The sequence below is a fragment of the Macrobrachium nipponense genome, chromosome 44, assembly GCF_015104395.2.
Source record: "Macrobrachium nipponense isolate FS-2020 chromosome 44, ASM1510439v2, whole genome shotgun sequence".
NCBI classification, from domain to species: Eukaryota; Metazoa; Arthropoda; class Malacostraca; order Decapoda; family Palaemonidae; genus Macrobrachium; species Macrobrachium nipponense.
Window position 1 is genome coordinate 40,647,888 of NC_087221.1, and position 18,468 is coordinate 40,666,355.

General features: G+C 39.0%; 1 protein-coding gene across 2 annotated transcripts in view; it reads left to right on the top strand.

Annotated features, from left to right (window-relative positions):
- Positions 1 to 9,872: 9,872 nt before the first annotated feature.
- LOC135204213 (alkaline phosphatase-like) overlaps positions 9,873 to 18,468 on the top strand; it is a 24,049-nt gene continuing 15,453 nt past the window's right edge. Inside the window, exons 1-3 of one of the 2 annotated variants that reach the window (XM_064234316.1) lie at positions 9,873 to 10,230; positions 16,247 to 16,341; positions 17,709 to 17,768. In XM_064234316.1, the coding sequence (XP_064090386.1) occupies positions 16,254 to 16,341; positions 17,709 to 17,768 (148 nt within the window). In that variant the 5' untranslated portion in view covers positions 9,873 to 10,230; positions 16,247 to 16,253. Of the gene's footprint in view, positions 10,231 to 15,243; positions 15,267 to 16,246; positions 16,342 to 17,708; positions 17,769 to 18,468 lie in introns of those variants that run through there. The other variant, XM_064234317.1, reaches the window with a different exon arrangement.

Below are 18,468 nucleotides of genomic sequence, written 5' to 3' on the forward strand. Positions count from 1 at the left end.
TGCAGCGATCCAGACGTAATACAGTTCCCATGATAATCTTCAGAGTCCAGCTTCTTGGCAAGATTTACCAGAACTAATCCCGAAGATAGTCAGGAAGTACATCCTGGGTCTTGGGTCTTTAATAGAGTATACCGGGAATACCGGGAACAGAATCCTATTACAAAGAGTATACCGGGAACAGAATCCTCATACATAGAATATACCAGGAACAGAATCCTCATACATAGAGCATGCCAGGAACAGAATCCTCATACATAGAGCATACCAGGAACAGAATGCTCATACATAGAGCATGCCAGGAACAGAATCCTCATACATAGAGCATACCAGGAACAGACTCCTCATACATAGAGCAGGAACAGAAATCCTCATAATAGAATGGCCAGGAACAGACTCCTCATACATAGAGCATACCAGAAAAGAATCCTCTTACATAGAGCATGCCAGGATGCTAGGAAACAGAATCCTCATACATAGAAGCTATACAGAACAGAATCCTCATACATAGAGCTTACCAGGAACAGACTCCTCATACATAGATCATACCAGTTAACAGAATCCATCATACTAGAATCATACCAGGATAGAACTCCTCATACATAGAACTACCAAGGAAACAGAATCCTCATACATAGAACTACCCTCCATCGGAATAGAAATCCTCCATTACAATAAGAACCAATAACCAGGAACAGAATCCCTCATACATACACAGACCAGTACCAGGAACTCCTACATGAAGCATACCATGAACAGAATCCCATACATAGAACATACCAGGTAACAGAATCCTCATACATAGAAGCATACCTAGGAACAGAATCCTCATACATATAACATACCCTGAACATAATCCTCATTATCATAGAACATAACCAGGAATAGAATCCTCATACATAGAGCATACCAGGAACAGAATCCTCATACATAGAACATACCAGGAACAGAATCCTCATACATAGAGTATACCAGGAACAGAATCCTCATACATAGAACATACCAGGAACAGAATCCTCATACATAGAACATACCAAGAACAGAATCCTCATACATAGAACATACCAGGAACAGAATCCTCATACAGAGAACATACCAGGAATAGAATCCTCATACATGGAGCATACCAGGAACAGAATGCTCATACATAGAGCATACCAGGAACAGAATCTTCATACATAGAGCATACCAGGAACAGAATCCTCATACATAGAACATACCATAGAACAGAATCCTCATACCATAGAACATAACCAGGAAGCAGAATCCTCATAACATGGGAGCTACCAGGAACAGTAAATCGCATACATGGAGCATGGAACCCAGAAAGATCAGACTCCTCATACATAGAAACATACTTGGGAACCGAATACCTCATTCAATAAAACTATAAACCAGACAGAATACTCAGGGAACATAGAGCATACCAGGAACAGAATCCTCAAACATAGAATATACCAGGAACAGAATCCTCAAATATAGAACATACCAGGAAAAGAATCCTCATATATAGAGCATACCAGGAACAGAATCCTCATACATAGAACATACCAGGAACAGAATCCTCATACATAGAACATACTGGGAACCGAATCCTCATCATAGAACACCTATAGGAGGAATCAGAATGTTTCCTCATACATAGAACATACTGGGAACCGAATCCTCATTCATAGAACATACCAGGAACAGAATCCTCATACATAGAGCATACCAGGAACAGAATCCTCAAACATAGAACATACCAGGAACAGAATCTTCGTACATGGAGCATACCAGGAACAGAATCCTCATACATAGAGCATACTGGGAACAGAATCCTCATACATGGAGTATACCAGGAACATAATCCTCATACATAGAACATACCAGGAACAGAATCCTCATACATGGAGTATACCAGGAACAGAATCCTCATACATAGAACATACCAGGAACAGAATCCTCATACATGGAGTATACCAGGAACAGAATCCTCAAACATAGAACATACCAGGAACAGAATCCTCATACATGGAGCATACCAGGAACAGAATCCTCATACATAGAGCATACCAGGAACAGAATCCTCAAACATAGAACATACCAGGAACAGAATCCTCATACATAGAACATACTAGGAACAGAATCCTCAAACATAGAACATACCAGGAACAGAATCCTCATACATAAAGCATACCAGGAACAGAATCCTCATACGTAGAACATAACAGGAACAGAATCCTCATGTATGTACCAGGAATAGAATCTTCATACATGGAGCATACCAGGAACAGAATCCTCCATACTAAAGTACCCAGGAACAAAATCTCCTCTGTATAGAGCAATACCAGGAAAACAAATCCCTCATACATAGAACATACCAGGAACAGAATCCTCATGTATAGAGCATACCAGGAACAGAATCCTCATATATAGAGTATACCAGGAACAGAATCCTCAAATATAGAACATACCAGGAAAAGAATCCTCATACATAGAGCATACCAGGAACAGAATCCTCATATATAGTCCATAGCCAGGAACAGGAATCCTCAATATAGAACACCAGGATACAGAATCCATCATACATAGAGCATACCAGTAACAGAATCCTCATACATAGGATCATACCAGGAACATGAATCCTCATACATAGATCATACCAGTAACCGGAGAATCCTCATACATAGAGCATAACCAGGAAACAGAATCCTCATACATAGAGCATACCGAGGACAGAAATCCTCATACATAGAGCATACCAGGAAACAAAGGAATCCTCATACATAGAACATACCAGAACAGAATCCTCATACATAGAACATACCAGGAACAGAATCCTCATACATGACCTAGAACATACCAAGAAGGAATAGAATCCCTCATACATAAAACACATACCAGGAACAGAATCCTCATACATAGAACATACCAGGAACAGAATCCTCATACATAGAGCATACCAGGAACAGAATCCTCATACATAGAACATACCAGGAACAGAATCCTCATACATAGAGCATACCAGGAACAGAATCCTCATACATAGAACCTACCGATAAGAATCCTCATACATAGAACTTACCAGGAACAGAATCCTCATACATAGAACATACCAGGAACAGAATCCTCATACATAGAACATACCAGGAACAGAATCCTCATACATAGAACATACCAGGAATAGAATCCTCATACATAGAGTATACCAGGAACATAATCCTCATACATAGGACATACCAGGAACAGAATCCTCATACATAGAGCATACCAGGAACAGAATCCTCATACATAGAACATACCAGGAATAGAATCCTCATACATAGAGCATACCAGGTAATGAATCCTCATACATAGAACATACCAGGAACAGAATCCTCATACATAGAACATACCAGGAACAGAATCCTCATACATAGAGCATACCAGGAACAGAATCCTCATACATAGAACATACCAGGAATAGAATCCTCATACATAGAACATACCAGGAATAGAATCCTCATACATAGAACATACCAGCAATAGAATCCTCATACATAGAGTATACCAGGAACAGAATCCTCATACATAGAACATACCAGGAACAGAATCCTCATACAGAAAACATACCAGGAATAGAATCCTCATACATGGAGCATACCAGGAACTGAATCCTCATACATAGAGCATACCAGGAACAGAATCCTCATACATAGAGCATACCAGGAACAGAATCCTAATACATAGAACATACCAGGAACAGAATCCTCATACATAGAACATACCAGGAACAGAATCCTCATACATGGAGCATACCAGGAACAGAATCCTCATACATGGAGCATACCAGGAACAGAATCCTCATACATGGAGCATACCAGGAACAGAATCCTCATACATAGAACATACTGGGAACCGAATCCTCATTCATAGAACATACCAGGAACAGAATCCTCATACATAGAGCATACCAGGAACAGAATCCTCAAACATAGAACATACCAGGAACAGAATCCTCAAATATAGAACATACCAGGAAAAGAATCCTCATATATAGAGCATACCAGGAACAGAATCCTCATACATAGAACATACCAGGAACAGAATCCTCATACATAGAACATACTGGGAACCGAATCCTCATTCATAGAACATACCAGGAACAGAATCCTCATACATAGAACATACTGGGAACCGAATCCTCATTCATAGAACATACCAGGAACAGAATCCTCATACATAGAGCATACCAGGAACAGAATCCTGAAACATAGAACATACCAGGAACAGAATCCTCGTACATGGAGCATACCAGGAACAGAATCCTCATACATAGAGCATACTGGGAACAAAAGTTAAGTATATCTTAGTTTTACCAGACCACTGAGCTGATTAACAGCTCTCCTAGGGCTGGCCCGAAGGATTAGATATTTTTACGTCGCTAGGAACCAATTGGTTACCTAGCAACGGGACCTACAGCTTATTGTGGGATCCGAACCACACTATATCGAGAAATGAACTTCTATCACCAGAAATAAATTTCTCTACTGGGAACAGAATCCTCATACATGGAGTATACCAGGAACAGACTCCCTCAACATAGAACAACCAGGAACAGAATCCCTCACACATGGCAGTATACCAAGGAAACAGAATCCCACTCATACATAGGCAACATACCAGGAACAGAATCCTCATAATTATGGAAGTATACCAGGAACAGAATCCTCAAACCCATAGAACATAACAGGAACAGAATCCTAATATATGGAGATTAACAGGAACAGAATCCTCATACATAGAGCATACCAGGAACAGAATCCTCAAACATAGAACATACCAGGAACAGAATCCTCATACACAGAACATACTAGGAACAGAATCCTCAAACATAGAACATACCAGGAACAGAATCCTCATACATAAAGCATACCAGGAACAGAATCCTCATACATAGAACATAACAGGAACAGAATCCTCATGTATATACCAGGAATAGAATCCTCATACATGGAGCATACCAGGAACAGAATCCTCATACATAAAGTATACCAGGAACAGAATCCTCATGTATAGAGCATACCAGGAACAGAATCCTCATCAGATAATACCAGGAACTGAATCCTCATACATAGGCATACCAGGAACAGAATCTCATACATAGATCATATACAGGGAACGAATCCTCATACATAGATCATACCAGAACAGAAATCCTCATAAATAGAGCATACCAGGAACAGAATCCTCTACATAGCATATCAGACAGAATCCTCATACATATAGCATCACCAGGAACAGAATCCTCAACATAGAACATACCAGGACAGAATCCTCATACATAGAACATACCAGTAACATAATCCTCACTACTAGAACACCAATAATAGAATCCTCATACATAGAACATACCGGAACAGAGTCCCTCTACATATACATACCAGGAAAGCCGAATCCTCATACATAGAGCTACAGGAACAGATCCTCATACAGTGAACATACCAGGAACAGAATCCTCTACAATAGAGCATACCAAGGAACGAATCCTCATAATAGAACATACCAGGAATAGAATCCTCATACAGAGAACTTACGGGATGAAACAGAATCCTCCTACATGAACATACCAGGAACAGATCCTCATACGTAGAGCATACCAGGAACAGGAATCCTCATCATAGAACAACCGGAACAGGAATCCCCTCGTACTAGAAACTACCAGGAACCAGAACCTCATACATAGAACAATACCAGGAATAGAATCCTCATACATAGAGTATACCAGGAACATAAATCCTCATACTAGGACATACAGAACAGAATCCTCATAATAGAGCATACCAGGAACGAATCTCATACATAGAACATCACCAGGAATAGAATCTCATACATAGAGCATACCAGGAATAGAATCTCATACATAGAACAGACCAGGAATAGAATCCTCATACATAGAACTACCAGGAACGAATCCTCATCATAGAGCATACCAGGAACAGAATCCTCATACAAAGAACATACCAGGAATAAGAATCCATCATACTAGAACATACCAGAATAGAATCTCATACTAGAACATACCAGCATAGAATCCTCATACATAGAGATACCATGAACAGAATCCTCATACATAACATCATAGCATAATCCCATACAGAGAACTACCAGGAATAAGAATCCTCATAACATGTAGCATACCAGGAACTGAATCCTCATACATATAGCATACCAGGATAGAATCCTCTACATCGAGCTACCATGATACAGAATCCTCATACATAGAACATACCAGGAAACAGAATCCTCATACATTGAAACATAACCAGGAAACAGAATCCTCCATACATGGAGCATACGCAGGAACAGACCTCATACATTGCGCATACCAGGACAGATCCTCATACATGGAGCCACCAGGAACAGATCCTCATACATCAGACCATACTGGGAACCGAATCCTCCATTCATAGAACATACCAGAACAGAATCCTCATACATAGAGCATACCGAACGAATCCTCAAACTGAACAATCCAGGAGACAAATCCTCAAATATAGAAACATACCGGGAAAGATCCTCATATATATAGCTACCAGGAACAGAATCCTCAACATAGAAATACTGGGAACGCCGAATCCTCCATTCATAGACATACGAGGAAGGCAGAATCCTCATACATAGAAGCCATACTGGGAACAGAATCCTCAAACATAGAACATCCAGAACATTATCCTCCATCCTGAAACATAACCAGTAAAAGAATCCTCATATATAGAAAAGCAGTACCAGAACAGAATCCTCCATACGTAGAAGGAACATACCAGGAACCAGAATCCTCATAACATAGAACTACCTGGAACCGAATCCTCCATTCCATAAACTACCAGCACAGAATCCTCATCTTACATACTGTGGAACCGAATCCTCATCCATAAGGAACATAACCAGACCCGGAATCCTCATCATAGAAAAGCATACCAGGGAACAGAATCCTTACATAGAACTACCAGAAGAACAGAATCCTCGTACATGGAGCATACCAGGAACAGAATTCCTCATACATAGAGCATACTGTTAACAGAATCCTCATACATGGAGTATACCAGGAACAGACTCCTCATACATAGAACATACCAGGAACAGAATCCTCATACATGGAGTATACCAGGAACAGAATCCTCATACATAGAACATACCAGGAACAGAATCCTCATATATGGAGTATACCAGGAACAGAATCCTCAAACATAGAACATAACAGGAACAGAATCCTCATACATGGAGCATACCAGGAACAGAATCCTCATACATAGAGCATACCAGGAACAGAATCCTCAAACATAGAACATACCAGGAACAGAATCCTCATACATAGAACATACTAGGAACAGAATCCTCAAACATAGAACATACCAGGAAGAATCCTCATCAATAAAGATACCAGGAACAGAATCCTCATACGTAAAGAACATAACCAGGCAACAGAAATCCTCATGTATACCAGAATAGAAATCCCTACATGGGAAGCATCCAGGAACAGAATCCTCATACTAAAAGTATACCAGGAACCGAATCCATCATGTATAGGAGCATACCGGAACAAATCCTCATACATAGGAAGTACATAACAGAATTCCTCATGTAATAGCGCTACAGAACAGGGAAACCTCAAAAGATATAGAGTATACCAGGAACAGAATCCTCAAATATAGAACATACCAGGAAAAGAATCCTCATACATAGAGCATACCAGGAACAGAATCCTCATACATAGAACATACCAGGAACAGAATCCTCATGTATAGAGCATACCAGGAACAGAATCCTCATATATAGAGCATACCAGGAACAGAATCCTACAAATAGAACATACAGGAACGAATCCTCATTATATAGAACCATGCCAGGAATCAGAATTCCTCATACATTAGAACATACCAGGAACAGAATCCTCATACATGGAAGGGGGGGAAACATACCATGGAACAGAGGATCCTCATGTATAGAGCATACCACAGGAAAAGAATCCTCATCCTTATATATAGAGCATACCAGGAACAGAATCCTCATACATAGAACATACCCCCCCCCCCCCACCAGGCAACAGAATCCTCATATATATGAAAAACATGCCAGGAACAGAATCCTCATACTCAAGATACCAGGAACAGAATCCTCATATATAGAACATACCAGGAACAGAATCCTCATACATAACATACCAAGGAACAGAATCCTCCATACCATAGGAATTACCAGGAACAATCCTCATACATAGAACATACCAGGAACAGAATTCCTCATATAGAGCATACCAGAACAGAATCCTCATACATGGGAACATACCAGGAACATGAATCCTCATACATAGAACATACCAGGACAGAATCCTCATATATAGAGTCATACTCAGGAACAGACTCATCATACATAGAACATACCAGGAACAGACCTCATACTAGAAGGGATACCAGGAACAGAATCCTCATACATAGAATACCAGGAACAGATTCCATATATTAGAGCATACCAGGAACAGAATCCTCTACATAGACATACCAGGAACAGAATCATCATACATAGGAACTACCAGGAACAGAATCCTCATATATAGAGCATACCAGGAACAGAATCCTCATAATGGACATCCAGGAACACCTCCATATAGCAATACCAGAAGAATCCTCATACATGGAACATACCAGGAACAGAATCCTCATACATAGAACATACCAGGAACAGAATCCTCATATAGAGATACAGGAACAGAATCTCATATAAACATACCAGGAACAGAATCCTCATATATGAACATACCAGGAACAGAATCTCATATAGAGCATACAGGAACAGAACCTCATATATAGACAACCAGAACTAGAATCCTCATACATAACTAGAGCATACCATGGAACAGCAATGCTCATTATATAGAGCATACCAGGAACAGAATCCTCATACATAGAGCATACCAGGAACAGAATCCTCATACATAGAGCATACCAGGAACAGAATGCTCATACATAGAGCATACCAGGAACAGAATCCTCATACATAGAGCACACCAGGAACAGAATCCTCATACATAGAACATACCAGGAACAGAATCCTCATACATAGAACATACCAGGAACAGGCTCCTCATACATAGAGCATACCAGGAACAGAATCCTCATACATAGACCATACCAGAACCAGAAACCGCATACATTTCGTTTCAGTGTGATATGTCGATTACACAAGTGTATCTTTCATATCTTTCCTCCTCCACTATTAAAGTTTCAGCTTAGTGGACGTCCGAGTTTGCTTAATTAGTAAACAAGAAGTGGATTCCATTTTCTACGATTCGTGATTTTTGGCGAGACTGACAAGGCTGCAATGCCATCATCTTCATCCGTATTATTGGTCTATCTTCATCCGTCAATGCTTCATTCGACAAATCCTTATTCAAAAGTGCGGTGGGGTTGCCGGTATTCCACTCTATTATGGAAAAAGTGTCAAAAATACAATGATCCATCTATAGTCTGCAATGACTCTCTCTCTCTCTCTCTCTCTCTCTCTCTCTCTCTCTCTCTCTCTCTCTCTCTCTCTCTCATACGTAAGTCCTAGTGCACATTATCATGCGAACTTGGAGAAAATCAAGGTCGGCCAACTCGCCTCCCTGGTTACGTCAGGTTAGCAGTAGAAACTTTGGCATAGAGGCGAAGGACAGAGGATCTGATAAGGGAATTACATCTCATGTGGCGAGGATATTCAACCCCTTTATCTCCATAACGGAAAATGCGAGATGTTAATCTCGTCTGCTTAAGAATAAGGAGAGAGAGAGAGAGAGAGAGAGAGAGAGAGAGAGAGAGAGAGAGAGAGAGAGAGAGAGAGAGGATGGTGCTGCGGGACGGGACTCTAGTACTAGATAGCAACGCATTTCCTCACGACGTCCCTTAATTGCATCGAAATACGTCGCTTAAATCGACAGACCATCTGCAACAAAAGGATGGAAACCTGAAACGATGCGACTTTACATAAACAGAAGGAAGGAAGGGCTTCCCGTACTTTTCAAGGTCAGCCTAGCGTGTTAAATATGTAATATGTAACAACTGGGTCTAAGAGTTCCTCGCCGGGACCACCACATGGTCGTACCGTCGAAGCACGGTAACATTCCCAGTACTACGATAGGAAGCCAACAGATAACAAGGAAGAGAGACGGCCGAGTAACGTCATCCCACTAACTTCGCAGAACTTCCCAAAGGAGAAAGACTAACTTCTGAAAAGGTAAGGCCGATCAATGTTTAACTGGAGGTGATGGATGTTAATAACTGACGTTATTGGATAAGCTGTCCTTGCATTGTGGGGCTGATTTACAGAGTATGCTACCACCAGAAACATGGTGCAACATTTTCCAGACACTGGCGAAATGCAAATAGGAGCAATGATTGTATCAGATGTCATTTTCAAGTTTACAATAATATGCTCAGACATGGAGACACACACACACACACACACACACACACACACATATATATATATATATATATATATATATATATATATATATATATATATATATATATATATATATATAGCACTGTATAATACCACATGTCATGAGATGCTAACAAACAAACTCTCTCTCTCTCTCGCTTGACTAGGAGAACCTTTTAGGTAAAAATTTTCTTAACTCTCGTTAAACCAGACACACATACAGTAAGAGGCATACTATGCAATCCTCCAGAATCCTTTGTAGTACATATGTGGTTGGAAAGCTTCTGGAAGCATCTAGTACTTACGAGGTGGGTGACGAGTCTTTCATAAAAAATAAAAGTGCTTTAATTATGAACCAAATGTATGATAGCTATACTAGATTCACATCACCCGTGCATCTAGTGTCTAGGCCAATCCCTTACGACGCTCCTGATAGGCTGCTGATAAGCCAATCACAGGGCTGGAAACTCTCAGTCTCTCTCGAGAGTTCACATAGGCAGGATGTATGTTCCACCTCTCCTGAGGGTACGTCTTTCAAAGTACTCCTCAGGAGAGGTGGAACACACATCCTGCCTATGTGAATTCTCGAGAGAGACCGAGAGTTTCCAGACCTGTGATTGGCTTATCAACAGCCTATCAGGAGCGCCGTAAGGGACTGGCCTAGACATCATATGCACGGGTGATGTGAATCTACTAAAGTGGAAAAAATAGCTGACTGGCCGAGCGATGTGCGTTATTTTAATAAAGGAATTATTATATTTCTTATAAGCGTTTGCTTGGGGACTGCACGACACGGCAAGCACATTATGAAAGCATTGTTCGAATGGCGAGTGATACTATATGTCAGCCGTTATTATGACGTCAATTTCATTTTTTAAAAAAATTGCGGAACCTACTGAGATGTGACGTTTTGACATTTTATCATTATTACGATATTTTTATGCGTATACGAAATTCAATAAAAGCGAGGAAGCAAAATAAAGTTTAATATAGGACGAATAGAAGGTCCACGGCACCTAAGAAAAAAGCACCTACATTTTTTCGATAAATAAGAGGAGACTTTCATAACATGAAAAAAAAAAGAAAGTGGAAATAAATTGAAGAATAGGATTTGAGCCAAAGGCCAAGCGCTGGGATCTATGACGTCATTCAGCGCTAAAACTGAATTTGACAGTCAAAAGGTTTGACAGGCGTAACAGGAGGAAAACCTGTCAGTTGCACGATGAACCAATTGTTCGGAGAGAGTGCAAAGTGAGATGGGCAGAAAGATAATATGAACGGAGGTACAGTAAAAGGAAGGAAAGGGACGGGGGTTAAAAGACGTAGATGTTATCATCTTATCTATGTGAGGATACTGATGAGAAAAATTCGCTTCTGGATCAAAACTACCCTGAAGTTCACACTAAGAATGACGAGGTAGCCAGAGATAAAGTGATAAGAGTAATTTTTGCGAAGTCAGCAAAATCAATAGCGTACAAACGCCAATGTCCTCAGTGAACTTTTCGTGTCTGAGAAACTTTAATAAAATAACGGCTTCGCTGATACCATTGAGCTTTACAAGTGATAAGAAGAAAGAGATGTTTGTTTGTTTGTTTGTATGGTGTTTTTACGTTGCACAGAACCAGTGGTTATTCAGCAACGAGACCAACGGCTTTACGTGACTTCCGAACCACGTCGAGTGAGCTTCTGTCACCAGAAATACACATCTCTCACGCATCAGTGGAATCCCCGAGAATAGAACTCGCCTGAAAAAATGGTCTTCCATCGTACAATTCAAATCAGGGACTTTGGAAAACTAATCTTCTATAAAAAAATAAAAAAACAATCTCGAATCAGTCTTTTGACAAACTGACTTTCCCTAAAGACTGAGTCAAGGTCCCAGAGAAATTGGCTTCCCTTCACCAGTGTAATCAGGGTCCATGACAAACTAATTAGGCTGTTCCTGGGAAACAGTTTATTAAAAGTGAATCAGGGTCCTTAGAGAACAGGTTTCTCCTAAAGTAAACGTTCTGGGGCTCTTCCATATTAATTAAATTAATTAATATATATATATATATATATATATATATATATATATATATATATATTCGATTTTTTTAACGAAAATCAGTTTGTGAAGAACACCTATATTGAAACTGAAGGGAAAACTGATTTTCCAAGGACCCATATATATATATATATTATATATATACTATATATATATATATATATATGGGTCCTTGGAAAATCAGTTTTCCCTTCAGTTTCAAATATAGGTGTTCTTCACAAACTGATTTTCGTTTAAAAAAATCGAATCAGGGTCCTTCTTAAAAAGCTTGTCTTTTAAAAAAGTTCTTGAGAAACTGATTTTCTTTAAAAAAAAACGGGGGGTGGTCGAATAAGTCCTCGGGAACTGGCGGCACACATGTCCTGGAGAACGAATATATTTACAATTACAATCAGCACCAAGATCCTCTGCACCAAACCTAGAACCAGGGAGAACCATCCCTTGCTCATGGGGACGATAAGGTCGTGTTTTGCCTGGGCTTGAACTATGGTCTACCATGCTGCAAGTCCAGACAAAACCAGCTGAGGTATACCATGGTTTCTGGCATGGTTAATGGGTTAAACTGACTTTTCCTCTAAAAAATCTAAACAAGGTCCTAGGCAAACTTGTTTTTTTCTTTAAACAACCAATTCAGGTTCCTTCTCAAAGTGATTTTGGTGCTGGTCTAAGGAAACGGAATTTTGGCCCCAAAAATTTTAGTATTTGTCAGTTTCTTAAAATAAGAATGAATCTGGTCATCCCAACCGGCTTGTACTAAAACACTTTTATTGTGACTTTTTTTCCCCGTGGCACTTTTTTACGACTTTTTTTACCCGTGACTTTTTCCTGTGACTTTTTACCTGTGACTTTTATTCTGTGACATTTTTTCTCTTGAGTTTTTTACCTGAGACTTTTTTTTTACCTGTGACTTTCATTCTGCGACTTTTTTCCCGTGACATTTTTTCTTGTGACTTTTTTCCCGTGACATTTTTTTCTTGTGACTTTTTTCCCGTGACATTTTTTATTGTGACTTTTTTACCGATGACTTTTTCCTGACTTTTTTAAACCCGGCAAGTTATGTTAAAATATGTCGTTGTGATGTTGACCGTACTTACTGTAAACATTTTGAAAATGGGTTCAATGCTTATTGACATGGACATTACTTAATGAAATAAAAAAATTAAATATAATAAAAATGTAAAAACATAAACAAAAGACTGTCAATAATATAAAGATAATGACCCTCAAGAAATATTAATCCTCGATCTATCAGCAGTTCTAAACACGAACTAGTCTTTTACTTTCAAATTATCTGAGTTCACAGTCATTTACTAAAAATAATATTAGTGGCGAATTAAAGCTACTTTATCCCTAAAAACATCTGGGAAAATGGTGGGTGAAGAGCAATTTTAGTACTTTCACATAAAGCCCATAATACCACAATGTTGTTTTTTTTATGGTAATACCCAGCTCATGCATGCCTTCCACAAAATTTATTTGAAATCCACCATACATAACTTATATACTACCTTCATCCTATTTCGCTGGTAACAAGGTGGAAGAGGGTTAAAAAAAAAGGCATACCAAGAGATAGGCCTAACGTATTGTGACTTTAATGCACCATCATCTACAAATTGTGTACCATAATAAAATATCCCCCTTGGCCTTTGAAAGACCCACACTATACACAAATACAAGACAAGATGGCTTTCTCTCAATCCTGGCTGAGTCACTGATTAGACCTAATCTGGCGTGGAACTATAGCTGATAAATGTGCAGCTCATGAGAGAAAGTTCTCGAGTTTAACATATACTAAATCTTGAAGTTAATGCATGGAGGGTAAGTTTTGCCTTTTTTTTTTCTTTTTTTCCCCTGATTACGAATGTCTTCTGCGACATCAAATACAGTGTATGAGAGAGAGGGGGTTTGCTAATCTGGTGTTAGCACTGCGAACATTATTAGCCAAATACGTGGCTGCAACTTTCGCCAGAGAATGTGCATGTACACTATCATATATTCTCATAAAATATGGACAAATTTGTATAAACATACACATGCGCACTGTCCGGCCGATATGTGGCTAATTTAAATCACTCATCTATTTCTAATTTCTCCTATTTCCCGTTTTTATCCGGATTGAAAATAACGATAGTTTGAAAATATGTAGACGAAAATGTTGGATACCATTTCTGATGTCAAGATTTAAATATTTAAGAAGACTTATCTTGACTTTTTTTTTCTTTTACAAATGGCTTTCTCTGCTTGTATGCAATGAGGAGTATGTTCGAGATGGCTACAATTGCCTCTATTGTCATTCGTTTGTCTGAAGGAGAGAATTTATGCGGTTCAAGTAATACCCAACACAGAAAGGGGTGTGCTACACACACACGCATACATACATATACATATAAGTACGGTATATATATATATATATATATATATATATATATATCATATATATATATATATATATATATATATATATATATATATATATATATATTATATGTATGTATCCATGGTCAGTCTAAATACAGAGTAATTATATCACATATTATTGATATAAAGCTTCAACTCCAAGACAAGATAAAGTATACGTAGAGTCGAAAGAGAGAGAGAGAGACGAGAGGACGGAGAGAGGAGAGAAGACCCCTGGGAGGAAGAAGAGAGAGAGAGAGAACCACACTCCCAGGAGTTATATGATGCCGTGTGTCGAGCTCAGTTACTTATTGAATGATTAAGTCCCTGACGGGGTTGATGCCGTGTCCCAGAAACCGACTCCTTCATTAACAACAGCAGCGTGAGGGCCGGGAGGAGCCAGGGAGGAACGACCTGAGAGTTAACGGTTGTTGAGAGTGAGAGTGAGAGAGTGACTGCCAGAGAAAGCAGCTTGGGCTGCCTAGACTAGAGTACTAGTGGCGGTGAAGTTGTTGTTCGGTGAACGGCGCAGAGTGTGCATAATGTTTTTGTTTTATTGTGAAATAACATTTACGGAGTAAACAAATGCAGATGCATCATGCAAACCTGAACTTTGAGAGTGAGAGAGAGAGAGTGACTGCGAGAGAAAGCTGCCTAGACTGCCTATATTAGTGCCGGTGAAATTGTTGTTGGGTGAACTAGGCCTAGGAAAACATGCGTTTTGTGATGAACGACGTAGAGCGTAAATAGTGGTTTTTATGGTAAAATAGCGTTTACGGAGTAAACAAATGCTGATGCATCGTAAAAGCCTGAACTTAGAGAGTGAGCGTGAGAGAGTGTCAGAGAAAGCAGCCTAGACTGCCTATAATAGTGCCGGTGAAGGTGTTGGATAAACTAGGCCTAGGGGAAAAAATGCGTTTTGTGATGAACGGCGTAGAGCGTGTATAATGTTTTGTTGTGAAATAACATTTACGGGGTAAACAAATGCAGATGCAAGCCTGAACTTAAATCACTGGACTGGGACTCGTGGCTGATTGACTTACCATGAACATACATCACATGTACTTAAAAACTGAACCTTTTAAGTTTAAAAAAATCACCAGAACTATAGTTTAACGGAAAAATGTATATCTCAGTTTTACCAGACCACAGAGCTGATTGACAGCTGGGCTGACCGGAAGGATTAGAGATTTTTACGTAGCTATGAACTAATTGGTTACTTAGCAACGGGACCTACAGCTTATTGTGGGATCCGAATCACACCGAGAAAATTGTTTAAACGGAAAAATGCAATTAAGTGCATTTGGGATCTTGTTAAATTCATTTAATAATGGCGTTTATTAAGTGTTTAGAATTCAACAGGGTCGCCATGGGTGTAGCCACCTTCCTAGTGGCTGTCTTGGTGGGGATCCTGCTCCTGTCTGCAAGCGCTTCCTGGCCGCCTACTCCAGGACCTCGTAAGTATGAGCGTGCCCTTTTTTTCTTTTCTTTTTTACGATTAAATAAGCATTGGCCATAAGTGTGAGTGTTTTTAACAATGGCCATAAGTATGGGTGTTTTTTATGAGTTTAAAAAACATTACCCATAGGTATCAGTGTTTTACCTATACGTCTATAAAAACATTCGCCGAGAGTATGAGTTATTTTTCATATGCATTCAAAAAAGTATTAGGCATAAGTATGTGCTTTTTTACATTTAAAAAAAAAACATTGGCTATAGGTATGAGTGTTTTTCCTATACGCTTAAAAAAAGCATTCGCCACAAGCATGAGTTATTTTTTTCTTATGCATTTAAAAAAGCATTGGGCATAAGTAAGTGCTTTTTTACATTAAAAAAAACATTGGCCATAAGTATGAGTGTTTTTCCTAAACGTTTAAAAGCACCTTGGTAATGAAGAATATAGCAAAACCCAAGTCGACCATTAAAAAAAAAGTATAAAATGAATCACCGTTGAAAGACAGTAGCCAAAAATTGAGCAGACAACTGAAACCATTCTTGATGTTCTCAGAGTACTTGTCAGGATACATAAGTTGTGCTTTTTGTATAAAAACACACACACACACACACACACACTTGAGCATATCCTCTCTGCTATTAACTGACTGATCTTGGATGGCAACTGACACGCAATTTTGTACTTAAATAAGGATATTCTCCACTGATCTGACACAATTTTAGTTATAAAAAATATTCTCCACTGATCTGACACAATTTTAGTTATAAAAAATATTCTCCACTGATCTGACACAATTTTAGTTATAAAAAATATTATCCACTGATCTGACACAATTTTAGTTATAAAAAATATTATCCACTGATCTGACACAATTTTAGTTATAAAAAATATTCTCCACTGATCTGACACAATTTTAGTTATGAAAAAATATTCTCCGCTGATCTGACACAATTTTATAGTCATATAGAAATATTCTCCACTGATCTGACACAATTTTATAGTTTTAAAAAAGTATTCTCCATCAACCTGACGCACTATTTTCTTTCCTATTCCTACAATGTTGAAGAGCTCAGCTGATTCCCATTCCTACCATAAAATGGTTCCCATCCCTACAGGTATAGACGGTGGTCATGAGACTAACATTGTTGAGGAACTAAGCTGACTCCTATGCCTACTAAAAGCCGATTCCCATTCCTATCATAAACTGACTCCTATTCCTACAGGTGCAGATGGTGGTCATAAGGCTAACAATGCTGAAGAACTAAGCTGACTTCTATTCTTACAGGTATAGGCGGTGGTCATAAGACTAACATGGTTGAGGAACTAGGCCGACTGAACGTTTTCTGATGCTTATCTCTGTTCCTACAGGTATAGGCGGAGGCCATAAAATATCCCAAGCAACTGTGAACCCACCTGTCCCAGGTGAAGGTGAGAAAATTCGAAGTTTTCATATTAACATATTTACATTCAACCTTAACTTAGGTTATGCCGCGTGCGTGTGGTAAATACTGGTAAATGCGAATCCATGAACGTATATGTGTACGTGGATGAGAAAACGCTTTGAACATTAATTTTCTTTTCATTTACACAACTTCACAAAACACGATGCCAGGCATATACACAGAAGATAACTAACGAGCCTCCAAAATTGTGCATCTAAAATCATAAACGTCAACTCTTGAGGGAAAACAATTGAAAAAAAAAAAAAACTCAAAGGCGATCTGCGCATGCCCATTCCATCAATATCATGCAAAAGACATTTTACTTCAACCATTTTACTTCAACCCCGACATTAAAATCTGCCTATTACCACTTCTGCCAGTATTATCATTCCCTAGGCATTCAAAATTGAATCACCGCTAACTAGATTAACCCAGTACCCGTTCCATCACTACCGCACTCGAAGCAGTATAATTTAAACAAAATAAAATCACAACATTGACGTGTGTCATTAAAAAAAATCCGGGTATACCACTTTCCACTTCAAACAAACCAGTTCCCGTTCTAGACTCCTGTGTCCAAGGCGTCGACATCTCGCGTGTCCATGCAACGACATTGGTCTTATTAAGCTGCTACTGATTCTTTAGAGTTTTTCTCTGATTCTTTAGAAGTTTTTCTCATTGTTCTT